Source organism: Glycine max, chromosome 16 (assembly GCF_000004515.6).
Source record: "Glycine max cultivar Williams 82 chromosome 16, Glycine_max_v4.0, whole genome shotgun sequence".
Classification (NCBI taxonomy): domain Eukaryota; kingdom Viridiplantae; phylum Streptophyta; class Magnoliopsida; order Fabales; family Fabaceae; genus Glycine; species Glycine max.
This window is the reverse complement of record NC_038252.2, coordinates 17061091-17076224: the sequence shown is the minus strand read 5'-3', so window position 1 is coordinate 17076224 and position 15134 is coordinate 17061091. Positions and strand designations below refer to the sequence as shown.

Here is a 15134-nt window from a genome sequence, read left to right as displayed (position 1 = left end):
CTTAGCTGCTTTACTGCATCCCACAACATTCTTTTATTGTGAATGTCACAAGGAGAATAAATAGTCACTAGAGTTATCATTTGAGCTTCTGGAATCCACTCCCCAACCATTAAAATAAACCCATTTCCAGCAACCTTCCTTTGCAACCTAAAAGACTTATCACTCCATAAGCATAGAATGCCACCTGCAGAATTGGTAGCTGGTATCATTTCCCAATTAACATCTATATGACCCCACAAAGCCTGACATATAGGTTTATCAACCATTTCTTTCTTTGTCTCTTGAAGGCAAATAAAATCCACAGCCTCCTGTTTGATCATTCTTCTAATTGCACCCCACTTAACACCCCTCCCAAGGCCTCTAACATTGTAGGAAATTAACTTCATTGATTCCTATTGTTATCAGCCCTTCTGTTTGCTTCTGCTCTATCCCTTTCCTCCATCTGCTGAAATTTCTTAATAATTACCTCCTTGCTTTCCTCTCCAGTGAGGCCCAATTGTTTGGCCACACTCCACAATTGACTTGCCTCACTATCAGAATCCGAGTCTGGTATTGTTTCTGTTGCTGTATTTATGATCTGTTGTTGCATGGTTTGATCCTGGATGTTGTGGTGCAGTTCTGTTAGCTGTGTGGAAAAGACTGTATTTTGCTGTTGTTTGACTCCTTCGGGTGCTGAAGTTTTTGAATTAGAGGGTGGAAGGCCCATATTGGGTTTCTTTTGGTACCTCCTCTTCCTGGAGTATACTTGCCAAGAATTTTCACCCAGCCCTGCTAGTGGGTTAAGGCCCAACATAGAATTTTTTGCTTCGGGGGTAAAATTGGAACTATGCTCTCCATTATGGGTTATACATGCTGCTGTTTCAGCTAAATGCCCCTCCAGCTCATTACCGTGAAAAATATCACTGGTGTCCACGTGCCTAACTTCTATATCATCCAGGATCACGTGCCTTTCTTCTTCCACAGGCTCCTTTTGACAAGGAGCCACACCTCTGGACCTCCCGATACCCCCCTTACTATTTTGATGATACTCCTGTGGCTCTGCTCCCCTGTCACCTAGGCTGACCCCTTGCCTCACCCCCCCTTTTGTCTCTCTAACATGTGCAGACAAATTCAAATTCTGTCCGTGCGGTGATGTTGGCCCGTTATCAACAGAGGACCGAAGGTTATTAACCAGTGGGTCACATCCAGCATTATGCCCAACAGATAAAAGACATGTCCGCTGGACTTCGGCACCGGACGAAGGCATCGCGTCGACGCCGTGGCGCGCGGAACCGGATTCCGATGCCGACGGGCGATCTAGAGGTGGCCTCCCCTGGTCTTCGTCGCCGGCGGGGATCTGAGAGGTGACTCCGTGAAGGTCGCTACACGATTCCAGCTCCGGGATACCGAGATCGTTATCAACTTGGCCCCAGTTGCTGTAAGCAGAATTATCCAGAAAGCCGTCATCGGAGTTAATCTCCTCCGATGATCCTCCGACACTCCTTCTTCTCCGCAGACATTCTGCATGGCCACCACAACCCTCCTCGACAATGTGTACCAAGAATTTGTCGTCATCGATCATCACCTCCACCGAATGTTGAATTAGAGGACGCCATTGAGTCCTGATGAGAATCCGCGCTCTATCCATCCTTCTTTTCTCCTCCACCGAATCGTCTAAGTCGACCAGCTCTCCAATAACGGCTACAATTTGATTCATGTGTTTTGGGTTCCATGCCTGGACAGGAATCCCCCAACACTGAATCCATGTGAGCCGACAACCTACTCGCAGACTTGGAGACCATCTTTCAATGGAGGAGAATAACGTTACTCCTCTTGGTCTGCCTCCCTTGATAAGCTGGTGTGCTTCATTCTCAGAGATGCCCAACAAGAGGGCTTGGTCATCACCCAAATATCTAGGTGTTGCTTCCATACCAGCCTCCCACAGGAGCTCGTCCTCCACCCGTTCAAATAGAGCTGGGTTTTTAAGGCGCCCTACCCAAGCTTGCTTTAGCCATAAAGTGTCTTCTGGTTGTACTTCTATGTGAACCACAGGGGAGGAGGTTTTATGGTTAAAGGGGGTGATAGAAGTTTGCTGATGTCCAACCTGAGTAATGCTTCTTGTCAAAGCATCTGCATATGAAGTTGGCTTCGTGTGGCAATTTCGAACCACTTCATCTTGCCTTCTGACGTTGGACGGCCTTGTTTGGACGGTTCCCCCTGTCTCCCGCTGTGCCTCCCTACCGTACTTTGGGAGGTTGACGAATAGTTTCAATCCTCCTATAACAATGTTGTCCAACTGCCTCACCAAATAAGGAATATGTTGTACCCCCTTGAACCTAACAAAGCCGTATCTTCTCCCCGCTCGGTTTCTTCTTTTCGGGATGAAAATCTCTCGGACATCCCCCCATTTCTTGAAGTGGTACCAGAGTTCTTTCTCTGTTATGTCGTCAGCGAAACGGGAGAAATATAAGGACGTGATGTCCTTATGATCTCTCCAGTTAGTCACCGTGTGATTCAGCTGAGCTCTACCTGTGTTTCCGGCATAACTCCGTCGAGATGCCGCCCCGAAGCTCACTCTCTCTCGCCTAAATCTCTGACCACTCAAAGTTTCTCTCCCCCACCCAGTGTTTCTCTCTCGTCTCACTCTCTCTTTTCTCACTCTCTCTCTACTCACTCTCTCTCTAGCCATTTTAGCATTTTTGATAGTATGTACCTCAACTTTCAGTCTACCTTAGTTAGCCTTTATAGTTAACTAACCTTGGGTTAGTTGACAGTTGTAATAACAGCTGTCCCAGCTCTAGCATATATACTAGAGTTGTAACTGTTTTTCAGTTGGGTTGAATATTATCAACTTCCTCATTTTCTCTTTAGAAGTTTTTCAATCTTTCATTTATAGAAAGCTTTTATGGTATTAGAGCCTATCCTAGATCCATTAAAAAGGGTCACACTATCACACACCATGTTATACATGCAGCAAACCAAAAAGTGTTGGGCATGAGGGGGTGTATTGGGAAAAACCTAAGTTTCACATTGGCTAGAGATAGTGCCAAGATAGAGTATATAAGTGAGGGGCAACCCTCACCCTATGAGCTAGTTTTGGGGTTGAGTTAGGCCTAAACTCACATTCTAAGACTTCTTTGCCTCTGGAATTTGATTAACATCAGTACTCAACTCTGTACAGCCATCCAAAGGTATCCTCACTCATGAAATAAGGCACTTTAACCCTTTTTATCTGGTCTTCTCTTCTTGATTCCTTTTCACTATCAAATCTGCCACTGTTGTTTCTTCCTTCATTACTGCCTCAACCTTTGGTTCAACCCTTCCAAGAAAAAATGGGAATAGATACCCAATGACAGACATAAGTGATGTTTCTGAAAATATTCTTTTGAAAAGATAGAACAAAAGAAATCTGTACCCTCAAACAAGTAACGACACCTTTGACCTGTTGTTTCCACAAGAGAAAATTCTTTGTATCAAGCTTGAGACTAATCGGTTGCGCAAAGGTAGTGGAAACATGAGTTTTGGAATGAGAGGGTGCGTCTTGCAAAGATGCCATGGCTGGATATTGAGTTCATTACTCAGAAGCTCTTGATACCATATTACAAATGTAGCATGAAGAGAAAAATAGAGAGAGAAAGAAATTCTTGTTTATTGAAATTGAAAGTGATTACAAATAAATATAGAACTAGAGAAACTATAGAGAAGCCATTTATAGACTACTGACTGCTGACTCAGCAGTCAATACAGTACAATCTAACTGAAAATATAACTGACACTGGTTCATTTTAACAATACTAATACAACCATATCTCTATTAAATGTATATTCTACTTAGGCTCAGCATTTCAGATATAAGACACTATTGGGAGTTATGTAGTTGTCCCAAGAAACTTGGGGGTTTGGGTCTTTGGGAATTTGGTGTAAAAAAACAGTGTTCTGGTGGGTAAGTGGATATGACATTTCCATTGGAACCTCATTCTCCTAGTTATCCAAAACTCTTGATGGCTTAGTCAAAATTGGTGGAGGGTGGAATGCCGACATAGCAATCTGCTTCTCATTTTAGTCCAAGGAAATTAATCATACATGGCCAGGTTAACTCTAGCTTTTGTTTTCCCTGATGTGGGTATTAGGTCTTGTAAAATTTTCATGGAACCACGTGTTAGAGATTTCCCTTTTTAAGTGTCATGATTTTGTTTATTTATGGAACTTTTTTCTTGTACCTTTAATAATAGGGAATTTTCTGAAAATTCCGTCACTGAAGTTACAAAAAAAGGACTTGATCAAATGGTCCTTGAAACCTTCTGGGATGCTTTCATGCAAATTATTTTTCCAGTTCCTTACACATTCCTTGAATAGGGCCAACTTAATAACTTTCTTCATGATAAAATCCTTTGGGTATCCAAAGCTCCCTCTAACATCAAATCTTTTATTTAGACTTCTTAGAAAGTGAGTTATGGGCCTAACTCAATCCTACAAAACCGGCTTGTGAGGTGATGATTGTCCCCCACTTATATACACTATATTAGCCTCATCATTAGGTGATGTGAGATCTCCAAGCTCCCTCTAACATCAAATATTTTATTTAGACTTTTTAGAAAGTGAGTTATGGGCCTAACTCAACCCCACAAAACTGACTTGTAAGGTGATGATTGCCTCCCACTTATATACACTATATTAGCCTCATCATTAGGCGATGTGAGATCTCCAAACTTATCATGTCTTTGGTAGAAGTAACAAGGCAATTTTTTTGTGACAATGTGCTATTTGTTGATGCATTTTGTTGGGGCCATTGTAGTCAAAATCGAGATTCTACTTAAGATCAAAAGGTTAGGGAACTATAAATTGTGTAATTATAACACTATCAGTCAATCGCGAGATCCTACTTAAAATAAATAGTAAATAGCATAAATCTGGCAAATTACCTTAAAATAACTAATGGCATTTAAATAAACTCAAGGCAAAAATGCATAAGTCATAAACTCACAACTTAAACTAAAGTTAGAAGTTACAAATTCCAAATATAGAAGACATATGTTATTTGACATCATATAAAACTCAATATATTGGAAGACATTCTGAACAAAGAGAGCAGCATAACACCAACACAATCAAAACAGGGTGCGGCAGAGAAACAAAATATAGCATTAACTATTGAACAAGCACACTGCAGAAACAGAAGCAGACATTCCAGATTTAACCAAAACATAAGTTGAACTCAGAAACTTACAGAGAAGTCGCAGATTGAAAGAGCTGGAAAAGAAAACAAAACACAAGTCAAAATGAAGGAATAAGTGGTGGTCTATTGTTTCCATTGAATGGGTTTTCAGAAAAAGTAGGTTTGTCCTTTTTTTCCCTTTTTAAAATGTGTTTTGAGCTGCATGGTGTGATTGGCTGATCCAGCCAATTGTACACGTCAGACAGTGTGATCTTCTTGATCAAACTAAAATGAGTTACACTTTAGGATCAATATCATTCATAACGGTGGTGACAGAAATTGTAAAATTGTGTGATCTTATGAGTAAGAAGACTGATTTTGACGACCGTCATTGGAGGGCTGATCTCATATCCTTTAGGTCTATATGGCACATTTGATTTGGATTAAGATTAGGGACTTGTCTTTATAATGGGTTTCTTTGACATACATGGAGGGGTCGCTGGATCTGGCAGTTTGGCTCCATTGGTTTTCTTTGTTGTTTTGTTTCTTGATTTTATGCTAATGAGAATTCCTTATCCTCCCGATTCTTTGTAGTCTTTTTTCTATCTTAACGGGTTTATTTTTTTAACAAAAATTGAAAAAATGTACATTGTGATAGAGATGTTTTGTTTTGGTTGATAACCTTTTTAGTTGTATATATCATGCTTGATGGGAATTTTCTGATTAGCATTTAGGCAGTGGAGTGTTTTCTATGTGGCAACTCAGTAACCCCCATAGGATAACAGGATGAGTGTGATGAGTTGTTTTGAGGACACAGTTTATTTGGCCCAAAGACATTGCTTTCATAGAAAAAATGTTTTTCATTATGAATTTTAGTGACATCAGGTTCCATAAAAGCAATCAATTAAGCAAAAGTAACTTGTAAGTTCTTGCCTCATAATTGGCAATTGTTTCCCTTGTTTGGTGGGTGTTGGGGAGAGGGATGTCCTTTGCGAAGTTAAGGGGAATTTCCTGTGGTTCCTTGTGTGCAGGTTCTGTGAAGGTCCTTGTGTATGGTGTTATGTTCCCTCAGAAGCTTTTTCTTTTGTGAATTAAATATTTGATCAATCCAATAATTGTAATTTACAGTTAAGCTTTGCAAATTGTGGGTATTAGTTGGGATGTGAACTTATGAAAGATTTTGCTGTATTATCCAGTGGTTATTCCTGAAATTTCTAATTAGGTGTAAAGTACTCTTTGAATGAGTGCTATTAAAATGATGAATCTAATAATTCTTAATACTTTTATTTAGTTCAAATGTATTTTTAGCGAGTTACAATGAAAATTTATTATTTATTTTTCTTTGCAGGTATGTACCATCTTTTATTCCACCTCCAATGGCAACCAAAGGGAAAGAATCTGAAAGGAAAGTCTGTATCTCAATTAAAGCATTGACCTCTGATTTTATTTTCCAGTTCAAATGTATCCAGATGTAATGTTTGTTTGTTGTACTTTGTAGAAAGAGGAGGAAAAGCCAAAGGAGAAAGAGAAAGGGAAGTCAAGAAACATTGATCATTTTATGGAGGAGCTAAAGCATGAGCAAGAGATGAGGGAGAGGCGAAATCAAGAACGTGAACATTGGCGTGACGGGCGTCATACAGAACATTCTATTGTAAGTTATGCATGTTAACATGTTGCATGTAGGTGGTGTTGGGTTTTTCGTTCCTCTTTGGATGCTTAGGACATGCTTGTTGATTGGAGATTTCTCTTTGCAGTGTTTGTGAAATGCTGTTGGGTAATAGTACATTCGTATGTTAACTGCATATTAGAGTGCATAAATGTTTAGTTGTATAATGTGATGCTGTAGCATATTAATGTTTTCTCTACCGTAGCTCATGTATTAGTCTGGTAGCTAACATTTATTAACTAACACAACAGATCATCTATCATCTATCATCTAAGTGATCTAACTGCCTAGTTCTGTTTCCAACATGTTATAACAGAATCTGTTGAAAAGTACTCATCCAGTTGTAACAGTCTCTTGTATACAGTTCCCTACATAATTATATATTCAGAGTTGTATTCAGAATACATATTGTGATTCACTTTGCATCTTTAAAAACCAGAATAATTTAAGAGTCTCCTCTAAATTCTCTCATATTTCCTTCTCTTTCTCACTTCTCGTTTTCTGCTCACTTAAATCTCAACAAGTATAGGATGAATTATCATAGAATCTCATTTTTATCTTCTTTATGCTTTGATTTCTTTTTACCTGTTTTTATTTTTATGGTTGACAAATATTACCCTATGTACTCTATAATCTATGTGATGAAAATAATTATCTGTATGTGCATATTCTTAGAATTCATTTTATTTCTTGGGTTCACTAAATATATGAAGTACTTCTACTGATAGTTTTTCCCCTTAAACAGTCCAGTCGCTTTGACGAGCTGCCTGATGACTTTGACCCAAGTGGAAAACTTCCAGGATCATTTGATGATGGTGATCCTCAAACTACAAATCTTTATGTTGGAAATCTCTCACCCAAGGTCAGAGTGTCCCCTCAATAGATGGACTTTGTTGTTCTTTGAGAATTAAGGAGATGTTAGTCTCATCATCGCAGTTTTGTAATTGTAGGTTGATGAAAATTTTCTTCTCCGTACTTTTGGAAGATTTGGACCTATTGCTAGTGTGAAGATTATGTGGCCAAGAACAGAGGAGGAGAGAAGGCGGCAAAGAAACTGTGGCTTTGTAGCTTTCATGAACAGAGCTGATGGACAGGCAGCGAAAGATGAAATGCAAGGTCTGGTTCATTTGTCTGAAATCATAACATAAACTATTGAAAAAGAGAATAGCTTCCTTATATATTTCTTTTTTACTACATATATTTTGCAGGTTTGCTTCGATGGTGCTATGTTAAGTTGCTAAAAAATTGATTCGATTTCTTATTTTGCAATTATAGGTCATTGTAACCTGTTGTATTATATATCTAATTGAGGTTTGATTTCTTATTTAATTTTAATGCATGGATAGTTACATCTGTAAGATAATAATGATAGATCTTAGTGTGTTAGGAGCTGGGTTGATGATTGATTTTCATATATATGCTAATGTCAACTATTTTGTGTAGCATGTATAATCATAAAGTTTATGCTTCAAAAACTATGTAAATACAATACTGAGGACAAATATTTTTGCAGGAGTTGTGGTTTATGAATATGAATTGAAAATTGGATGGGGAAAATCCGTTGCCCTCCCATCACAAGCACTACCTGCACCTCCACCAGGGCATATGGCCATCAGGAGTAAGGAGGTATTACTGTTAACTTGTTGAAAAAGAAAATAGTTAGGGCTTGTTTGTTTTCTATATTTGAGAACTTTTTATTTTTAAAAATGAAAAAACAAAAAAATCATGTTTGATAAGAGTAGTTTTCAAAACTATTTTCAGTAGTAACATCTCTTTTTTAGTTTTTAATATAAAAAAACAGAACATCTTTAAGTTGTTTTGGTTTTGCTATTATTTACATTCTTCTTCATGTTACATCTTCTCCCCCTACTATTACTCTATAAAAATTACTTTTTGAAATTACTTTATAAAACAGACTAAAACCTAAACACACCCTTTATAAAAAGAATTTCTGATAGCAATCACTGTTCAAGTGGTTATTAATTTCAAATGAGTAAACCATTTCCAAGGTGGTTATTAAACCGTTTCAAATGACTAAACCATTTCCAAGTGGTTATTAATTTCAATCATCCTAAGTAATCTCTAAACTAAAAAGCCTCCTTCCCTTGCATGTCCTCACCAAAAAAACACTCAAGCAGAAGGAGCTTAGCCTTGCTATCTACAGTGTTTCTACGCCCTTCCCTCCAAAAGTGTGATGATAAAATATTAGGAACTAGGAAGGATAAATATCTTGATGATTTATTTCTCAGAACATATTAAAATGTCAGGACACTATCTTGCAAATTCAAGGTGGCCTAATATAGACCACCCATTCGATTCGACCCTTCCCTGGATTCCATGCATTGCAGGAGCTTCATAGCACCATGCTACCCTTTTTCATTTGAGATAAAATGTTTACTTGTCTTTTTTGTCTTCTTTTTTTGCAGGGTAGTACTGTGATCTTGTCTGGTCCTTCAGGTCCACCAGTAACAACTGTTCCTAATCAGAATTCTGAACTGGTAAATTCTCAGTTTTAGATTGCCTTAATCTCTTCAACTCTGTAACTTATTATAGTGTCATGCAGTGATAAGAACAGAAATCATTATTAAAAATTGTAATTGTATGTGAAACACTAATTTGATGTGTTCATTGCAATTACCATTAGTTGTCTTTCTATTTTTCATATAAAGTATTACTGTTTGCATTTCTGTTTCTTCATGGATAATTATTCTTAGTACCAGATGGCTGAAACCGAATTTCCAAGACCTGAACCACCAAAAAGCTTTGGTGTTGCTCTTGGTTTGGGGTTCATTAGATTATTGGTTGCATAGAAATGCTAGGAATTACTCTGGCTGGCAGTCTGCTCTTCTATTGAGTTCATTTGGGATCAGTAGTGTTATACTTTTTTTAGCTTTCTTTGTGGTTTTCTGATGGTTTTGTCTTCATTACATCTTAATGTGATTGACTTGCTCTGTTGCATGGTTCTTGATTGTTTTTCTGCTTTTTATCATTTTATCCTTTCTTTTGTTGTCTTTTTTCCACTTGATTATTTCTTTCCTCTTCTTTTGTATCTTTCTAAATAAATCATTTTTCTTTCATCTAAACAAAAAAATAGAAAAAAAAACAGATGGCAGTAATTTTTATAAAAAATACTAGATGTAGAATTACTTAATGGTTCTAACTCCTAATAGGCCTGATATAATGGTTTTTACTCTTAATATTCCTGCTATAATTTGTTGGTAGGTTCTAACTCCTAATGTTCCTGATATAATGGTTACACCCCCTGAGGATGACCATTTAAGGCATGTAATTGATACAATGGCTTTGTATGTCCTGGATGGAGGATGTGCTTTTGAACAAGCTATTATGGAGAGGGGTCGTGGCAATCCTCTTTTCAATTTCTTGTTTGTTCTTGGCTCAAAGGAACATACCTACTACGTTTGGAGACTCTACTCATTTGCCCAGGTACAACAATTTCCTTTTTGTGAAGATGCATTTTACTCTTTGGGAATGTGTTGATTAAACTAAATATATTATATTTTTGCTGATAAAAAAATAAAAACTAAATGCTTAAGTACTCTGGCAATATATTGGCATTAAACAATCCATAAAAGGAAAAATTTTCTTTGACATAATGTTGTGATATAGATGTTTTTGAATTGGTGATTGACAATGTGTTATTTGCCTGTAATGCAGGGTGATACTCTTCAAAGATGGAGGACTGAACCTTTTATCATGATAACGGGTAGTGGAAGGTACTCTAATTATTCTTTTCCTATTTAGTGAGTATGTTGTTGATTATTGCTAAAAAATAGAAAGTAAACTATAGATTAAAGAGTATTGGTGGATTGTTTTGTTTGTTGCCGTCTCTGAACTGGTGGTTCACTAGTAATAAATATAATCTAGGCAAATATATTATTCTTTCTCCAGATGGATTCCTCCCCCATTACCAATGTCAAAAAGTCCAGAACATGAAAAGGAGCCTGGTCCCACACATGCTGGAGGAAGAAGCAGGGTACGTTTTATTGTTGTATTTTCAATTAGGATGAATGCAATCTCTCAATGTCATGATATACTCACTTTTATGACTTGTTTTGATTGAATATTGCAGCGAGTAGAGCCTGAAAGAACACTGACTGATGCACAGAGGGATGAATTTGAGGATATGCTGCGTGCTTTAACATTAGAGAGGAGCCAGATAAAAGAGGCTATGGGATTTTCTTTAGATAATGCCGATGCTGCTGGCGAGGTAGTACTGTTACTCTGCTAATTGGCTATTGAAAATTTGAAATGCCCTCAGTGTAGCTTAAATTGCTGGTTTACAGTCAATAAAATATTCTTCACCTTATTCATTTTAGCCGATTTCTTATTTCGTCCATTACTGACATCATCTATTATTCCATCCTAGTTAACCTAACTTTTTGGTTTGATAGACTTTAGCTAAAATCTGAGCACTAGGCCTAGACAATCTTATGGTGATGCCTGGGCTTGACCTGATCTATCTCATTGCTAAATAATCAATCTATTTACACAATTTGTTCCATAACAAAAGATGCTAAACTTATCTTGAATTGATCTTTGCTTTCATTTTTAAATAATCAACCACTATTACTAAAATTAATCACTAGTATAATCGTATAACTAAGCTGATATGAAACTGAAAGACCCAAAGTCCCAAACAGGAAAAAGATGAAGAGTTATCTGTTATTATTGTTCTAATGCTATCATTTAATATTCAAATATCTTTCATTTTGTATGTTTGGGAGGATGCTTCCTTAATCATATCTAAATCTTAACTGCAGGTAGTTGAAGTTTTGACTGAATCCTTGACACTTAAAGAAACCCCTATTCCAACTAAAATTGCAAGGCTTATGCTTGTCTCTGATATTCTTCATAATAGTAGTGCTCCAGTAAGAAATGCATCAGCATATCGCACCAAGTTTGAAGCAACATTGCCAGACATAATGGAAAGTTTTAATGACTTGTATCGTAGCATAATGGGACGGATTACTGCTGAGGCCCTAAAGGTAGGCTGAACAATCATAGATTTCCTTGATATAATTTCTTATAATTCTTATTCTGTTTGGTGATCTGTCTGAAAATATTCCAGGAACGAGTGCTGAAAGTTTTACAAGTTTGGGCCGACTGGTTTCTCTTTTCAGATGCTTATGTGAATGGATTAAGAGCCACTTTCCTTCGACCTGGGAACTCTGGTGTAATTCCATTCCATTCCATATGTGGTGATGCGCCAGAGATTGAGCAGAAGACCGCTTCCGAAGATATGGTTGTTGGTGGCAAGACCAACCAAGATGCTGCATTGGCAATGGGTCGAGGGGCTGCAATGAAGGAGCTAATGAGTCTTCCTCTTGCTGAGCTGGAAAGACGGTGTCGACACAATGGATTGTCACTTGTTGGTGGAAGAGAAATGATGGTTGCACGGTTGCTAAGTCTTGAAGAGGCAGAAAAGCAGAAAGGTTTTGAACTAGATGATGAATTGAAATATGCCCACAATCAAGTGAGTTCTGGGAAATATTCAAGTAATCAACGAGAAACAAGTGCAGAGCTGGACCCAGTAGGACTGTCTGCATGGAACCACTATGGGGATGAAGATATACAGTCACAGGGCAGAAGTTCTGTACCTTTAGCCCCAACCCTTCCTATTCCACAGCCTAAACTTAAAGCTTTCACAAAAAAGGAGAAGAATGATCCAGTTCTGCCAGCCTCTAAATGGGCTCGGGAGGATGATGAGAGTGATGATGAACAAAGAAGTGGAAAAAATCTCGGCTTAAGCTACTCATCTTCTGGTAGTGAGAACGTGGATGATGGTCTTGTTAAAGCTGATGAATCAGAGTCTGCAGCTGATAGAAGTTTTTCAGCTCATGCTGACAGTGGAATGAATGAAGAGCAGAGGTTGTATTATATTTTGTGTTAATTGCTGTCTCTTTCATTCCTTCAGCTGTGGATAGTATTGCTAGTAGTATGCCTCTGGAACTGATTGTCTTTAGAATTCTGCCTGCATATACTGACTTTTGATTGTTCTTTCTTTGTGTTTCATCCTATATTTGGTTGTGGTTTTAACTTTCTTTCCACAAAAGCTGTTCAAATCCATTATCTTTTTTGGGGGGTTGGGAGGGTACAGCCAATAAAAGGTTTATATTATATCTATTGTCTGCTTATGGAGCTTACCATGGACTGGTCTACAGGCAAAAGCTGAGACGCTTGGAGGTTGCTTTAATTGAATACGGTGAGTCTCTTGAAGAGAGGGGAATTAAAAATTTGGAGGAAATTGAGAAGAAAGTTCAGTTGCATAGGAAACGGCTGCAAGTGGAGTATGGGTTATCAGATTCTGGTGAAGATGGTCAAGGCAATAGTAAGTTCTTTCTATTTGTCTTTTTCTTTTGAAAGTCATACAGAAGCAATTGATTTTGCATTTACTGACATGTTAATGACATTGTGAAATTTCAAATGCCTTTGTAATACATCAGTTTAGATGTGATATTGCATTTTAATTATTCAAGAATTGTCTAGAAAATTTCACCTGCTTAAGTACGTAACTACCTATCACATTCTGAAATCATGCTAGAAACTAAACCAAAATAATCATTTGAAGTTTGGATGTTATTGCCAGTGTCAGTAACTTAACTCTAGTTGCATGTGACTTATTGCCTATTTGAGATGGTGTTTTTTAATAGCTTTATCAGTGATTTGTGTTTGAAATATTATTTGATGATAATTATTCATTTTTTGACATCTATTATATTTCATTTTCTTGACTGTTTCAATTTCAACATGTTAAAAAAAGTATACAATGATGGAGTTTATTTGCATTTTAAACGAGGATGCCCAACCTGGTCTAATTTTATTAGATTTAATGGCTTTGGTACTCCCTGGAAACATAGTAGTTCCCAATTCCTGACCCACTCCCTCTATTAAAGAAAGAGAACACCGACTTGTTATAAATTACAGTCAGCAGATGTCTGGAAATGTGATTGGTAGGAGTAAAATCCACATTATCTAGGCATAACCGTTGTGATATGCATGCTTTCATACTTATATCCATCTTTATTAATTTCTTCCTCCTACCCTTTCCACATGTGCTACTAATTTCTCATAAAAATGTCATTAAAATGTGAAATTATATCACTGTAAGTGTTGATGTGAAAATTTTAGAATGTGACTAATTTTGGTTTTTATTATTTTGTAATTGCAGGAAGAACTTCAGAGAGGAGGGATAGGCATGATGTTTCAAGGAAACGGCACCGAAGCCGTAGTCCAAGTAGTAGTCCACAGCCAACATTATCTGGCAAAGACAGAGATAGAGAACACGATTTAGAAAGGGATCGAGACAGACAAAGAGATAGAAGTCATGATTTCGATAGTGAAAGAGGAAGGGACCGGCACAGGGAGAAGAGTGGAAGCAGAGAGAGAGATGATCATGATAAGGACAGAAGCAGGGATAGGGACAGGAGAAGACGAGCCAAATAAGAACATTTCAGATGTTTCAGCTCAGATTTGATACCTTGATGATTTCCAAATTTGCTTCTAAGAGTCTAGAGGACAGTTGACTTTTCGTCATCACGGGGATATTGGCAATGTGATACCTGTTGGGAGATAGGAATGAAACATCTGCCAGGAAAGTGTCACTGTAGACAATCCTTGGAAGTGCTGAGTAGTAACTGGCTCTTGATACCCCCACAATTTCAACTTAATGTAATATTAAGATTTTAAATCGTTAATTTTGCCTGTGAATTAGTGCATGCTGCTGCACACTGCATATTTGATCAAGAGGGTTCTGTCAATACCAATTATTGAGATAGTTTACAGGGAGATTCGGCTGACTATATGTGTTTGTTTGTGCGTGCTGGGTAAGGTGTATTTTAAAATATTTAGGGATGTGATCGTTTATTGCGTAATGATGCATAATAGTAGTATTGTGGACGAATTTTGAATTCCTAACGCTAGTTATTTTGATAAGATCAACATTTTCGTTTACCTATTGGACGTATTTCAATACAGTATAGATATTCTTTTTCTTGCTGATATAGATATTTTTTGTCCTTGTTTAGCTACAAAACTGAGTGGCCAATGCGGTTGGATATATTGAAATTACCTCATACTAGTAGTTTATTGTTCAGTTTATGAAGTTCTTTATTTTATGGATAAGAATTTTGAGTTTCTTCCATCTTTTATTTCCAATGCTGTCTTGGCTGATGTATCATCTACTGTGTTTTCTCGTGATTTTTAGTTATTTGTATAGGCTAAAAGGTTTTCCCCTTTTATTCACCAAAATAAAAAAGTAACGTGGCAATAGTGAGATCAAGTGAAAAGCCTAAAATGAATGCATGCCTATGTTAG

The 15134-nt window shown here is 37.4% G+C and overlaps 1 protein-coding gene across 1 annotated transcript in view; it reads left to right on the top strand.

Moving 5' to 3' along the window:
- LOC100776093 (protein RRC1) overlaps positions 1–14771 on the top strand; it is a 29145-nt gene extending 14374 nt beyond the window's left edge. The window contains exons 5-18 of the mRNA XM_006599133.4: positions 6483–6543; positions 6633–6785; positions 7546–7662; positions 7751–7916; positions 8314–8426; positions 9227–9298; positions 10023–10244; positions 10476–10534; positions 10710–10794; positions 10891–11028; positions 11582–11806; positions 11890–12689; positions 12983–13149; positions 13990–14771. Coding sequence (XP_006599196.1) covers positions 6483–6543; positions 6633–6785; positions 7546–7662; positions 7751–7916; positions 8314–8426; positions 9227–9298; positions 10023–10244; positions 10476–10534; positions 10710–10794; positions 10891–11028; positions 11582–11806; positions 11890–12689; positions 12983–13149; positions 13990–14264 — 2653 coding nt within the window. The 3' untranslated portion in view covers positions 14265–14771. The remainder of the gene's footprint in view (positions 1–6482; positions 6544–6632; positions 6786–7545; positions 7663–7750; positions 7917–8313; positions 8427–9226; positions 9299–10022; positions 10245–10475; positions 10535–10709; positions 10795–10890; positions 11029–11581; positions 11807–11889; positions 12690–12982; positions 13150–13989) is intronic.
- Positions 14772–15134: the final 363 nt, after the last annotated feature.